The 14280-nt window shown below is 45.8% G+C and overlaps 1 protein-coding gene across 1 annotated transcript in view; it reads right to left on the bottom strand.

The window, feature by feature from the left end:
• Window positions 1–3040: 3040 nt before the first annotated feature.
• The window catches only part of gsk3ab (glycogen synthase kinase 3 alpha b), a 12653-nt gene continuing 1413 nt past the window's right edge, over window positions 3041–14280 (bottom strand). Inside the window, exons 2-10 of the mRNA XM_041226787.1 lie at window positions 11905–12092; window positions 10524–10607; window positions 9690–9800; window positions 8825–8955; window positions 7401–7605; window positions 7136–7231; window positions 6672–6858; window positions 6339–6419; window positions 3041–5356 (exon numbers count right to left, since the gene is read on the bottom strand). Coding sequence (XP_041082721.1) covers window positions 5280–5356; window positions 6339–6419; window positions 6672–6858; window positions 7136–7231; window positions 7401–7605; window positions 8825–8955; window positions 9690–9800; window positions 10524–10607; window positions 11905–12092 — 1160 coding nt within the window. The 3' untranslated portion in view covers window positions 3041–5279. The remainder of the gene's footprint in view (window positions 5357–6338; window positions 6420–6671; window positions 6859–7135; window positions 7232–7400; window positions 7606–8824; window positions 8956–9689; window positions 9801–10523; window positions 10608–11904; window positions 12093–14280) is intronic.

The following is a 14280-nucleotide window of genomic DNA, read 5'->3' as shown; positions in this document are numbered from 1 at the left end:
CACACACACAGTGCAGTGACACCAGGCAGGAACGGCAATACCAGGGGCTGCCTCTGGGGGTTGAGGTATCAGTCTTGGGTACCAGGCACAATCCCCCATCGCCCCAGAACAACTGCCCCTTGCGTTTTACACAACTACTTTGTTTTACAGGGAAAAACAAAAATTGCTTTACAGACCAGAGAATCAATGACCTGAATAGTTGAAAAACTCAACTAGGATTATTAACATTTGACAGCCCCCAGCAGCCCTTGATTTGGATAAAAACAGATTTTTTTTTTAAAAAAGGGGCAGTTTGAGGTTGTGTCACGTTGAGTGATTCTGCACACACATTTAGTTTCTGGGTCAATAGAAACCCGAGCCGAGCCCAGTTCTGGTAGCGGGGAATGAGGGGGTGCATGACCTCTGGTCTGGGTCAGGTCAGGTGGTTCTTGAGAGCAAGGGTTGCTGGGATACAATGGTAAGAGGCAGGGCTGCAGGGTGTAGGGTTTTAATACAAGGGTCTGGACTGCAAAAAAAAACAAAACAAAAAAACTGTACAGCAAGTTGTGGACAGGGTCGAGGGTCAAAAACCTGGATTTCAATTCCCTTTCCTTCTCAGAATTGATTTCCAAACCCCGTCCCAGAGCCAGCACATTGCTTCAAAGTGCAGTGTGTTCCAGTCAATTGAAATCGGCTTCAAATGAAGGCAACTGAGCACATCAGCGATGATTAAAATCTCTCACATAGAAATTCCTTCTAAAGGAACTGGCAATTTTAGAAATGGAATTGATCTCCAAGCCTGGGAACGGTGTGGAGTCCTTTTCTCCAGGACTTCTGAATCCCAGTCCTGGGGAGCCCCTGCATGTCTGTCTGGATTCCACTCCAACCCAGCTCTCAATTAGTTAATTAGACCCTTGCTTGAACTAATAATTTGCTTAATTAGACCTTTTTACTTATTTCCAGTGCTTAAACAGTTGCAGTTCAAGTTACTTATACAATGTTATAGCTCACTTGAAATCTGCAACTGTTCAAGAGCTGAAAACAAGGAAAAAGATCTAATTAAGCAAATTATCCTTTCAATGAAGGGTCTAGATCAGTAATTGAGAGCTCGGTTGGAATGAAAACCAGCAGCCACAGGGGGTCCCCAGGACCGAGTTTGAGAAGCTCTGAACTAGACCCTTCATTGAACTATCCATTAGTTTAAGGAGACCTTTTTTAAATTGTTTTCAGCTTTTAAAAAAAAAAAAAAAAAACACACACACACTTGGAGATCAAGTGTAATTAATCAGACTACCAGTTCAATGACGTAATTGAGAACTCTGCTGGAATGACAAGCAGACCCACACTGGGGGGGTCCCAGGACCAGGGCTGGGAAGCTCTGCTCAATTGTGTTATTCTGTTAGTTTTTGGGTAGCCCATGCCAACAGCAAACCATCATGCATTCACTGGACAAGGGGCCCCTTGCTAATGGATAGCTTAATAATAATAATAATTCACTATTTTAAACAGGGATGCACAAGCTGAGACAGCGAAATAAAAACAGAGCACTATCCTATAAAAGAAAAGCGATTATCGGAAAACCCGCTGACAGCCGGGCTGAAAAAACACACGTTTCCAATATTATTTTGACATCAGCAACAACAACAACAAAAAAAATGTTCAGAACACTGAAAAATAAATCTAAACCCAAATCATAAATTAATCACGAAATATCCGTCAAAGGGGGTTAAGAGAATTCAACCAGATAGATAACAGCACAGGTACAAGGTTAGAGCAAGCAGCTTGAAATACATTGTTATTACTTCATGAGATCGCTCTTTGTCTGGCCTTGACCTTGCTCTGTGCTGACCGGAGACAGGCTTAGCAAAAATAAATAAACCAATTACAAAGAGAATGTAAAAAAAAAAAAAGCCAACGAGTTCAAACAACATTCAAGGTTACTCGTTCTTTTAAAAAAGAACGGATTTTGCAACGCATGGCATCTGGACAAACCCGCCAGCTGAATGCCTGTGTCTCGTCAGCTAATCTTGGCAAGGACACCCGTCTAAGCTGTCCTCAGCGGTCCTCGCCAGCCTGTCCAGTTCACAGCTCCCATTGGTTCATCTCACCTGGTACCGGTGACAAGACTTCTAGTCGACACAACAAAAACAAGACACTCCTGGGAAAAACTTATTGAATTTACTTTTATTTGAAATCTCTGCTACACAGATATGTACACGCACATACACACACACAGGGGGAGCATGTGCAAAGTATGTCATCTTGGACCGCTTATGCTGGCACGCGTGAGAGATGAACCAATCAAATCTCTCAACTGCCCAACCGCTAGCCAGCCCTATGTGGATCAAGGTGTGGGAGGAGTCAGCTGAGACCCAGCCCAGTATTCTCCCCAGTGGACACACCCACAGAGAGGAGCCCTCTTCTGTGAGGCCCCAATCCACCCCTCCAAGCAAAGGCAGTGCTGCCACCAGCAGGTCTGGAGGTGCAACTGTGACGACAGAATTAACAAGCCCAGTATACAAACAGGAGAGAGAAAAGGAGGATGTCTAGTCAGCGAGAGGAACAATCAAAGTGAATTCAACTAGCTCTCCGTCCACATACCCAAATCATCAGCGTTCGATGGAGCTGCAGTGGAGTTGAACCCCCCTGACCCAGGGCTTCCCAGACTTACCCAGGGCCCACCCGGTCAGCTGCATTACACACTGCAGCCCGCTACCAACACTTACAATTGAGAAAAAAACATAAAAAAAAAAAAAAATTTAAAACTGTAAATAAATTTAATTTGAAGACTTGCTATTACCTCCGTACAATGTTCGATTGCTTTAATATATTATATTTTTTTAAAAAGATTCTAACCCCCCCCCGATTTTCCCGCCCTAAAAGGTACGGCTCAAAAAAATGCGAGGAGGAAACGGAGAATTGGGATAGACCAGACCCAACCCGGTCGGGACATTTTGAACCCCGTTTTGTGCCCCTCATTGTAAACACAATGAAGTCAGCATTGTTTATTATTTGTGGAGCATGGGCGTCTTGTACGTTAAAGGGCCCCCCCCCGCCGCCAGCGAGTCTGCAGAGTTTCTAAGGTCTGGGGGTAAGAGAATTACGTGACTGGCAAAAATATTTCTTTTAAGAACTACAGGATGGAGGTGAGAACACAAGACAACAGAAAAACATGACAGTGACAAAAACAGAAAATATTTACATCATCAGAACTTAAAAAAAAAAATGAATCAATTTTAGTGAAACGTCACATTCCACCCAATGAGAAAAAAATACAGCGACAACCAAGAAAAAACAAGAAAAAAGGAAAGATGAAGAAATAAAAACATATTTACAAATAAGCCAGGTTTTGTTCAGGGGAGTTTGCTGCTTCACCTTTGTTTTTGTTTTTTTCTTCAGGTTTTTCATCAAGAAATTGTTTTTTTTTTTGTGAATTTTTCAGCAGAATAATAAATTAACAACAACAATAACAACAACGACAACAGCATTGTAGTAATAATAATTCTAGATGGTTTTTCATCTTTTTTCGGCATCCCTCCCCAGTCAATGACGTGTCTGTGGCTTTTATTAGAAATGATCCGATTTCTTTATTTCAACTTCTCCTTTTTAAAACGCAGGTCAGAAACAGGCTTGGGTGTTAGACAAGAAAAAACAAGAGCGAGAAACTGAGACCAGAACTAGTTATACTGCTAACCAGCACTAGTTATACTGCTAACCAGTAGCTCATCTAGTGCTTAACCAGCTGGTGAGTACACAGCTAACTAGTTAAACAACCAGCTGCAGAGATAATCCAACTAGTTAAGGCATCAAGACCACAGAGGCAAGGCGCTTAAACTAGTCTGTGAAGGACTAGTTATGATGCTAACCACAGGAGACAGGTCTGTGTAACTCAACACGGCAGGTTAGTGGAACACTAGTTAAGGTACAAGACTAGTTACACGACAAAGTCTCAGAAGCTCAAGAGCCTAGACACACAGCCACCATCAACAGGCCTTGAGAGTTCGCAAGAACAAGGACACTGAAAAATTACAAATCTGTTTGAGACGCAACGTTCACCTCCCTCAACACGCAGAAACGAAACGCAGAAGAGAGCGTCACTGCCGTTCCAGGTTCGGATCAGCGAGAGGCACGTTTCAAAATGGTTTACATGCACGTGTGGAATACACGCCTTCGAAAACACGCTCTGCCCTGACAAGGATCGAGGGGCACCTTAGGAAAAAAAAAAAAACAACCTAGCTTAAAATTACTGAAAAATCCAACCATGATAATTTTACATCTAAAGCAAGTCTTATAATTAAGCTCACAGAACACATGTAATGCCTGGACTGGCACAAAGTGCTCTGCAATGGGAGTCTTATTATTATTATTTATATTATTAATAAGCTCACAGAATGAAGGTAAAAATCAAAAAATAAACAAATAAGGAATTTAAAAAAAAAAGATTTAAAATATTTTATTTTTTATCTACAATTTAAGAAGGATTTGATAATAAGACTACTTGAAGTGCAAAAAAAAAAAAAAAATCATAAAAAAAAAAGTGGTTTTATTACAGCGAGAATCAATCAGCTGCAACCTCAGGCTTCACCACAAGGAGGCAGCGCTTGATCACGAGCGACTTACTTTCTAAAAGCAGATTCTCTTTTTAAAAGAGAGCTACTTGGCCCAGTTAAGGCTAAAAAGTATAAAACCAGAAACGCATCTTTACAACCAGAGGGCTCGTTCCGTTTCTTCAATTTATGAAATTGCAATAAAAACCAAAAAAAAAAAAAACCCAGAAGTTTCCTTCCATTTTAGATTTAAAAAAAAAAAAAAAAAAAAAAATAGGACCCGACAAGACAGTTTAAAACCACTCCTCTCCCCGCCGCCCCCCCCCCCCCAAAAAAAATTAAATGAAACACAAAAATCAATAAATTAAAAAAACTACCTCTGGCTGTAAAGATTAAAAAAAAAAAAAATTACATATTTCTTTATACATAAAAACAAAATCCCGTACCAACACCAACGACAATATCATTATTAGTAATAAAACTAATGACACAATAAAAACGAAAATGCTAAGAGTGACTTTTGTTTGATTGTTTGCCTGCCTCTTCGGTTCAGTTTCAAGTTCGAGTTTTCCCACAGCGCCCCCTAGCTGCCCAATGCTTTAGCGGCAGAGAGAGAACTCAAGTCTGTGTGAGAGACAGACAGGGAGGGACAGACAGACAGAGACAGACGGGTGGAGTGACGCACAGGGTGGTCTGGTGGGAGGGGCGGGGTGAACGATGGAGGTTATGGTTGTTGTCACACAGTCTTTCAACTCAGGAGGTGCTGTTGACTGGCCCCGTGCCGCTGCTTGACTGGGCTGGACTGCTGTCTGCGGCTAGACTGCCCTCGCCTGGGAAACAAAACAGAAAAACAATAACGAGGAGCCTGGATCAGAGACACACACACAAACAATAACGAGGAGCCTGGATCAGACACGCACACACACAATAACGAGGAGCCTGGATCAGAGACACACACACACACAATAACGAGGAGCCTGGATCAGAGACACACACACACACAATAACGAGGAGCCTGGATCAGAGACACACACACAAACAATAACGAGGAGCCTGGATCAGAGACACACACACACACAATAACGAGGAGCCTGGATCAGACACGCGCACACACACACAATAACGAGGAGCCTGGATCAGACACGCACACACACACACAATAACGAGGAGCCTGGATCACACTCACACACACACACACAATAACAATAACGAGGAGCCTGGATCACACACACACACACACACACAATAACGAGGAGCCTGGATCACACTCTCACACACACACACAATAACGAGGAGTCTGGATCACACACACACACACAGCAGGGCTGTGAGGAAGCCAGCCCAATCACACTGCATGAATCGCAACACAAACATGGGCAATACTGAAATATTTCTTAACCCCTGCATACGAGGGGAAAAAAACAAGGTGAGCCACAGACAGGCAGACAGAGAGACAGAGACACTCGGGCAGACAGACAGAGAGACAGAGACACTCGGGCAGACACAGACAGAGAGACAGAGACACTCGGGCAGACACAGACAGAGAGACAGAGACACTCGGGCAGACACAGACAGACACAGACAGAGAGACAGAGACACAGTCGGGCAGACAGACAGAGAGACAGAGAGACAGAGACACTCGGGCAGACACAGACAGAGAGACAGAGACACTCGGGCAGACACAGACAGAGAGACAGAGACTGTCCCAGTCAGTGAACGTAGGGGAAAACAAGTTAAAGCAACCAGATTTAGAGAAGCACCTTTGAATAAGGTGGGTTTAAATTACTGAACAATGCAGTGGAGTTCACGTACCGTGTGGAGAAGGCGTGGCAGACTGTGAGCGAGCGTGGAGGGGAATGAGAACAGAGTTCAGCTGAGGCTGGATCGACATCTCTGAAAGGGGAGACAAAAACACACACACACAGCTAAATACAAAACCACAGGAGCTACTGTACACACACTCACCGAACACCAGGGGGTGCATTTCAAGACTCACCGCCTGCGCTGAAATTGAAGAGGTGAGGCAGGGAGGTAGGGAGGGAGGGATGAGGGGAGGTACAGAGAAGGCAGCGGGTGGATAGGTGATAGAGGGAGGGAGGGGGTGGATAGGTGATAGAGGGAAGGAGGGGGTGCATTGAGACTCACCGACCGCGCTGAAGTTGAAGAGGTGGGGCAGCTCTCTCCCGTTGGGCAGCCTGGCCCCCGGGTTCCGGAGCTCCTCGAAGAAGGAGTGAGCACACGCCTCGAGGGGGGACAGGCGTGTGACAGGTGTGTACTCCAGCAGACGAGAGCAGAGTGCGATGGCTTCCGGGGGGGTGCGAGGCTTAAAAACCTGGGGGGGGGGGGCGACAATACAATATTCAACTAGAACTGCCGAGCTCCAAACGTGCGCACGGCTGGGGGTGGAAATTCCTGTTTTTTGTTTTTACAGTTCCTTTCAAAAATCGCCCCTCGATTCCTTCGAAGGAACTGGAGTTGGTATTTTAGGACACGTTTGATAATTGCCGCTGTACTTCACCTGCAATGTGATCAATGATGCGTTGGAACCAATTGCAAGGGAACAGGAATCGCTTTTGAAATTGGAAGTATCAGGAGTTCAATACCCTTACCTTTGTCCAGGGGTGTGCTTTGATCTGCGGGAATTTAAACTCTGTGTAGTTGGGGTTCATTTCGCGGATCTGTTCCCTGGTTGGGGTCCCCAAAACCTGACAGGCGGGTGAGAGAGAGAGAGAACGCGGTTAGAAAGACCTCTGATCGAGGCCGCTAGTAATCTGTAGCAGCACAGAAAGATCCTAATAAAATTGCTTTACTGATCCTAAAATTCAAAAAGGAGATGCATTTTTGTCCACAGCTGCGAGGGCCCCTTTGCGTTACCTTTATTATCTCTACCAGCTGGTCCACGCCGCTGTCCCCCGGGAAGATGGGCTGTCCCAGCAGCAGCTCGGCCAGCACGCAGCCCGCTGACCAGATGTCGATGTTGGAGGTGTAGTCCGTGGCGCCGAAGATGAGCTCGGGAGCACGGTAATACCGGGAGCAGATGTAGGACACGTTGGGCTCGCCGCGCACCAGCTGCTTCGCGCTGAAAACAGTCAGACACAAGAACAGTGAGAAACACAAGAGCGGGGAGATGAAACCTCTGGAATCCTTCCTCCAGGCGGACAGCTAAAGGGCTTACTGTGGTCAGAGAGGGTGACATGCACACACAGTGTTCGCAAGGAGCCTCCTATTGCACAGCAGTGTCACCCAGTCCAGGTTTTACTACCAGCTTGATCAGACCACAGTGTGTCTAGGTAACAAGCTCAGGTGCGTCTTCTTATTAAACACAGTGGAAAAACAGAAAGTGCTATGCAATGGGAGTCTTATTTCCATCGCTGTTCTATCTTTCCATTTCAGCTGTTCCCAGTCTCGGTTCAGGGGACCCCCTGTGTGTCTGTCTGCCTTTCATTCCAGCTCAGCTCTCAATTACTGAACTAAACCCTAAATTAAACTAATCAGCTTAATTAGGGCTTTAATTGTTCTGTGCTCCTACACAGTTGGAGACTTCAGCTTAACTATACCATGTTATAAATAACTTCAAATCTGCCAGGCGCTGAGAACAATTAAAAAAAGGCCTAATTAAGCTCATTATTAGTTCAATTAAGGGTTTAGTTCAGTAAGTGAGAGCTCAGTGAGACACAGGGGGTCTCCCAGGATCGGGGCTCAAAACCACTGCTCTATTGATAAAGGGATGAAATAATACATTCCAGGTTTTGCCAAGAGCTTGACTAGCCCCAGTGTGTACAGGTAAACAAGCTCAGGTGTGTCCTATTATTAAAGAACTTGCAGCAATACAGGAATGGATCGCTCTGCTTACGCAGCGGGAATCTTGTTTCCACCGTGACAATTCCGATTTGACGTCCCGTTTTTGCACCTCTCAGGTGGAGGCACCCCTAATTGTATTTGATTTTCAGGTACTTGAGATGAACAGGTTGGATAAACACAGCGACTACAAGCTGTGGGCAGAAGCAGCATCACCCTAGAGAACGAACCAATGTTGCTTCATCAAGTCGAATGAAACCTGCTGGAATAATTGCACGGTAACAGATTGAATTGCACGCCGTGGCTTGCTTTGTAGCCCCCCCACCAACCTTATACAAACATTTGTTAACATGACTGTAATCAAAGAAAACTACAAAAGCACACGCTGTGAGATTCAATATTCTTAAGTAACTCCAGCAGGTTTCATTCGACTACAGGGGGATGCAACACGTTTGTCCCTAGCTGAAGACAGAGGGGACGGCTAAGGGACAGGGGCCTACCTGCCAAAGTCGCACAGTTTGAGGATGGCTGTCTCCGGGTCTACCAGCAGATTCTGTGGTTTGATGTCGCGGTGACAGACGCCCTGGGAATGGATGTAGGCTAGACTCCTGAACAGCTGGTACATATAAACCTGGAGAGAGAGAGAGAGAAGGGGAGGAGAGAGAGAATGCATTGCAGGGTGAGAGTTGAAAAGCGTGAGCTGTCCCAAAGAGTCACGTGGCATCCCTGATCACAACCCAGACACAGCACGACGTCTCACATCTGACCCCGTGCGGACTGGGCTACAGGCGGATGTGTTACAAGTAAAACGAAGCCGGTAAATGTACAGTAACCTGCAGCAGAGGGCTTCTTTCTGAACTCGAAGTCCGTGCCTCCCTGGTTCTGCTTTCTTAATATCTCTGTCGCGGTACTTTGCGCTCTTTCTTGACATTGTCAACAGCAGCTCGGTTTGAATGTGCTTCGGCTGCTTTAAACGAACGGCCGGTAAGCACCTAGTTTATGACGCTCGCTTTGTTCAATTCAAATAAATTTAAAAGCTGCAACGACACGCTGCCATTATCTGCAAGCGTGCGCTCCGTCACAGAAACACATTGCAGAGAAATAAAAAAGGGGCGTATCTGAGCAACACAGACAGTCCCTGCACCACTGAGATAACTCACACAAATAAGACAACTGCTCAAGTTCAAGTTGCTGATTTTAAACTTGGCACACTGAGAACTAAACATCACTTAGATGGGTGCTGAGACTGGGGCTTGGGAGCCGTCAAACTGCCTGGCAGTTCAGGTTATTATAGCTTACTTGTTTGGTAGTTACTAGCTTGATGTTTAAATACAGTGGCGTTTACAGCAAGCGCAGTCAACTCACCTTTACGTAGATGACGGGGATGGTCTGTTTGGCTTTGCTGAAGTGGCGAGCCACTCTGTAAACCGTTTCAGGGACAAAGTCCAGTACCAGATTCAAGTACACCTCTTCTTTCTGTAGAGAGAACAGTACCTGTGTTAATAATAACAATAATAATGATGAAATAGTCATTTAGCAGATGCTTTTTATCCAGAGACTAGGGGGGGTGAACTCTGTTTCAACAACTGCTGCTGCAGAGTCTCTTCCAATAGGACCGCGTTTGTTTTATGTCTCATCCGAAGGACGGAGCACAAGCAGGTGAAGTGACTCGCTCAGGGTCACACACAGCGAGTCGGTGGCTGAGCCGGGATTTGGACGTCCTGGTACCCAGTCCCCTTTAACCATCGGACCACACAGTCTCCTTGGTAGCCTCTCCATCAGTCCAGAGATGATGGACAAAGATAAGGAGATGGGACGCCTTTTTGTGGACAAACTAAATTATAATTAAAAATCAACAAGCTTTCAAAGACCTCACAAGACCTCCATCGGGTGAAGGTAAAAGAGAGAGAGAGACTCTCGACGATCAGGATTTCATAGCGAAACTCACAGCAGACAGCATGGCGTTCAAGACAATCCCAGCAGTAAATGTGACGTTTAAAACCTCAGTTTGAAGCAGCAGGCTGTGGACTGAGCTCTGAATCTGTGAAGCAGGATCCAGAACAGCTGCGCTTTTGCTCTTGTATCACAATGCCAACGACACGTGGCGCTCTTACAGCACGACGCGCACATCGTGTGAAGACGGGATCGTGATTTACGAACACGCTTGTCACGTGTCACTGGCGTCCGTCGCCCCCTTACCTTTTCCACACTGGAGTAGAAGAAATAGCGCAACGTGACAATGTTGCAGTGCTCCAGTTTTCTCATGATCTGCAGCTCGCGGTTCTGAAACAGAGAAAGGAAGTTGCTATTATTATTATTAGTTTGAATCTCACAGCAGTCCAAAGTTGCAACACTAGCCCTGGTGCTGCACCGTCCTGGGGTCCAGAGCGTCCCTCAATAGTCTATTATTATTACTATTGCAATGATCAGGAGCCAGGAGTTTGAGCAGGGTTAGAAACTCACACTAGCCCTGCTGCTGCTGCTGCACCCAGTCCTGGGGTTCAGAGCTCCCCTCAGTGAAGTCTAGTATTATTAATATTGAAATGATCAGGAGCCAGGAGTTTGAGCAAGGTTAGAAACTCACACTAGCCCTGCTGCTGCTGCACCCAGTCCTCGGGTTCACAGCTCCCCTCGTTCAGGTATGTTATTGAAATGAGCAGGTGTGCCAGGAGCAATCTGGCCGCAGCTAAAACTGCTCTGAATGATCTGATCACACTTGAACAAGCCTGCGAGTCTGCAGGTTGATCCTTCAGAGCTGTTCATGAAAAAGTAAGCGAGCTCTGTAAATTCAGAACCTGGCTCTGAAAACTAGGACAGGATCAGGACTAGAATGAGTTCCTGACATTATCACCTGGCCTTTTTTTTTTTTTCCCCAATTGCAATTCCATTTCCAATGCCTTTTTAAAAATCAATTCCTAATTTTCTTTAAAAATCAACCCCCGACACACCATTGTTGATCAAAACAACGCAGCATGGAGTCTAAAACAGAGTTTCTCACTGTTCAGCTTCAAAAGGAAAGCACTGGAGCAATCCTGACAATTATTAACCCTTTGCAGTCCTGTCTCAGACCAGGTCCGACATTACAAACTTTCCCTTTTCTGTCCGACATCATCAAAAAGACGTCAAGCACAGGTCTCTAGTCGTTTTTTCCTCTAGAAAAACCCTTTTAATGGCAGAGTGAGAGCGATAGGACCAGAGTGAAGCTTTTATGAAGCTTGCTTTGTTTAATTCAAATGCATTTAAAAGCTACAACAACACGCTGCCATTATCTGCAAGCGTGCGCTCTGTCATATAAACACATTGCAGAGAAATAAAAAAGGGGCGAATCTGAGCAACACACATAACCCCGGCAGCACAGAGATAACACGGACACAAGCAAGAATAAACCGCCCATGTGAAAACAAACTGGACCCTGAATAAATGGACCGCTAAGGGTTAATGTCTATGAACAGATTGTTTCGAAGGAACTGGAATCGAATTTAAAAAGAGGAAATGACCTACTGCATACTGGACCCAGCCTGAACCCTTTCCCAGAGAGACAGTGCGGCTGGTCTATACTGGTTTTGTGAACTGCACCCACCTTGAACCTCTTGTCCTGCAACACCTTCTTAATGGCGACCATCTCTCCGGACTCGACTAGCCGTGCCTGGTACACCACTCCGAATGAGCCGTTCCCGATCACCTTGACGTCCGTGTAGGACACTTCCTGTGGGCGGTCCGGGCCTTGGCCTGGCGTGGCCACCACTGTCGTGGCCTTCCCGCTGTCCCCTGGGAAACAAAGCCCACCCCGTCAAAAAGAGACTCCGGCATCATCAACAGCACTCCCCTGCCTACAGATTCCTAACCAATACCCTGCCTACAATACCGCCACCTTTTCACAGCCCCCCCGGAAACCAAGACGCTGGATAAATACAATGCTGTGAGAAAACGGACCCCAGCATCGATACAAATACCCTGCCTACAATACCGCCACCTTTTCACAGCCCCCCCGGAAACCAAGACGCTGGATAAATACAATGCTGTGAGAAAACGGACCCCAGCATCAATACAAATACCCTGCCTACAATACCGCCACCTTTTCACAGCCCCCCCGGAAACCAAGACGCTGGATAAATACAATGCTGTGAGAAAACGGACCCCAGCATCAATACAAATACCCTGCCTACAATACCGCCACCTTTTCACAGCCCCCCCGGAAACCAAGACGCTGGATAAATACAATGCTGTGAGAAAACGGACCCCAGCATCAATACAAATACCCTGCCTACAATACCGCCACCTTTTCACAGTCCCCCCAGGAAACCAAGACGCTGGATAAATACAATGCTGCGAGAAAATGGACCCCAGCATCAATACAAATACCCAGCGTTCAATACAATTGAAAGAACGCTACAGAATGAAAAATATATTTATTCCGTATTCAGAGCTACTTTTGTTAACCCCCCCCCTACCCCAGCTGCTATTAAATATATTTCACGCAAGAAAAGCTTTAATCCTAAAGCTGAAAATGTTGGGGGAGATTAAATAGAACCCAACAGTTGCGGATAACAAGTTAGCTACAACATTGACAAACAACTTGAAACCTGCAATGGCTTTATGAGCTGAGAACAATTAAAAAGTACTAATTAAGCAAATTATCAGTTCAATGAAGGTTCTGGTTCAGTAATTGAGAGATCAGTTGGAATGGAAACCGCGGAGACAAAGGGAGGGGGGGGGTTGAGTATCACTGACCTGGAGAATCACGACCTTTCATAACCTGCCTAGCACATCAGTGTAAAGCTTTCTGGGTCACGCACCACACAGAGATGCATCTCCCTTGTACCTTAAATGGTTAAACTCATAGCAAAACCAGGAATGGGTTTTATCTGCTATGCAATGGGAGCCTTATTTCCAGCTGTGAAATGAGCACAACAACTAAAGTCTTGGGTCTAAAGGCTAGCTTGTTGCTTGGGGGGGGGGGGGGATAGCCTGTCAGGACAAAACCCCAAGTCTTGGTGTTCCAGCGGTTGAAGAATATGGCTCCCTACCTACCAGGAGGTTCCAGGCTCAAATCCTGGCTCAGCCGCTGACTCGCTGTGCGTGTGTGTGACCCCCGAACCAGTCACTGAACCTCCTTGTGCGTAAAACAAACACGGTCCTGTTAGAGGTGAAGCACAGTTCACCTGCAAGTTGCTACGGATAACACTGTTTGCTTAAATGACTCACTCATTAAATTAATAATTAATAAAAACATCCTGACTGAACAGCTTTCTACAGCCCCCACCAGAAAACTAGGGAAACCAATTCAAGTAGACCAGCTGGTCTCCTTTGAAGAGGCTCACCCAGATTAATTACTGGAGACAGGTAGCAACCCCTGTGCACAGTTAACAGGGACGGGAATGACGACTCCCGCTGCACTGTGGTTTCATCCACCCCACGTTTTATGAAGTGCTTGATCAGCCCCAGTGTGTACAGTAGGGAACCAGCTTAGGTGTGGCTTGATAAACTCAGGGAAACGATGACATCATAGTGGTACTTTGAAGCTTAGAATGGGCGTGACTGTGATACTAAAACAGGTACAGTCAATATAATTTAAAAAAAAAAAGAAAAAAACTGTACACAAAACACATATTCTGCCGCATTTAAAGTCCAGGCTGGGTCTCGGCCCGTTTGAAGATTAGCACAGTTTTCAAAGCTGCTAGGTCTTTGAAGATTATTCTAAACAGCAGGCATGCCTGAGCTGTGGACAGGGGAAGCGTGTCCCAACTGCGTTCATTTAGATGAAGACCACCCATCACAGATCTTATGATCTTTATAGATGTGGGTCTTTACGGGAAGGAGACAAACTGACACTCCAAAAAAATGATACATCTGCACGGAGGAGTAGACACCCCCGTGTGCCTGCAGTATCGTTTTACTTGGCAAGTGAAAATACACGGCAGTCCTACGGTCCGAGTGCGTCCTTCCTTCACCACTA

Source organism: Polyodon spathula, chromosome 24 (assembly GCF_017654505.1).
Source record: "Polyodon spathula isolate WHYD16114869_AA chromosome 24, ASM1765450v1, whole genome shotgun sequence".
Classification (NCBI taxonomy): Eukaryota; Metazoa; Chordata; class Actinopteri; order Acipenseriformes; family Polyodontidae; genus Polyodon; species Polyodon spathula.
This window is presented reverse-complemented; position numbering and strand designations above follow the sequence as displayed.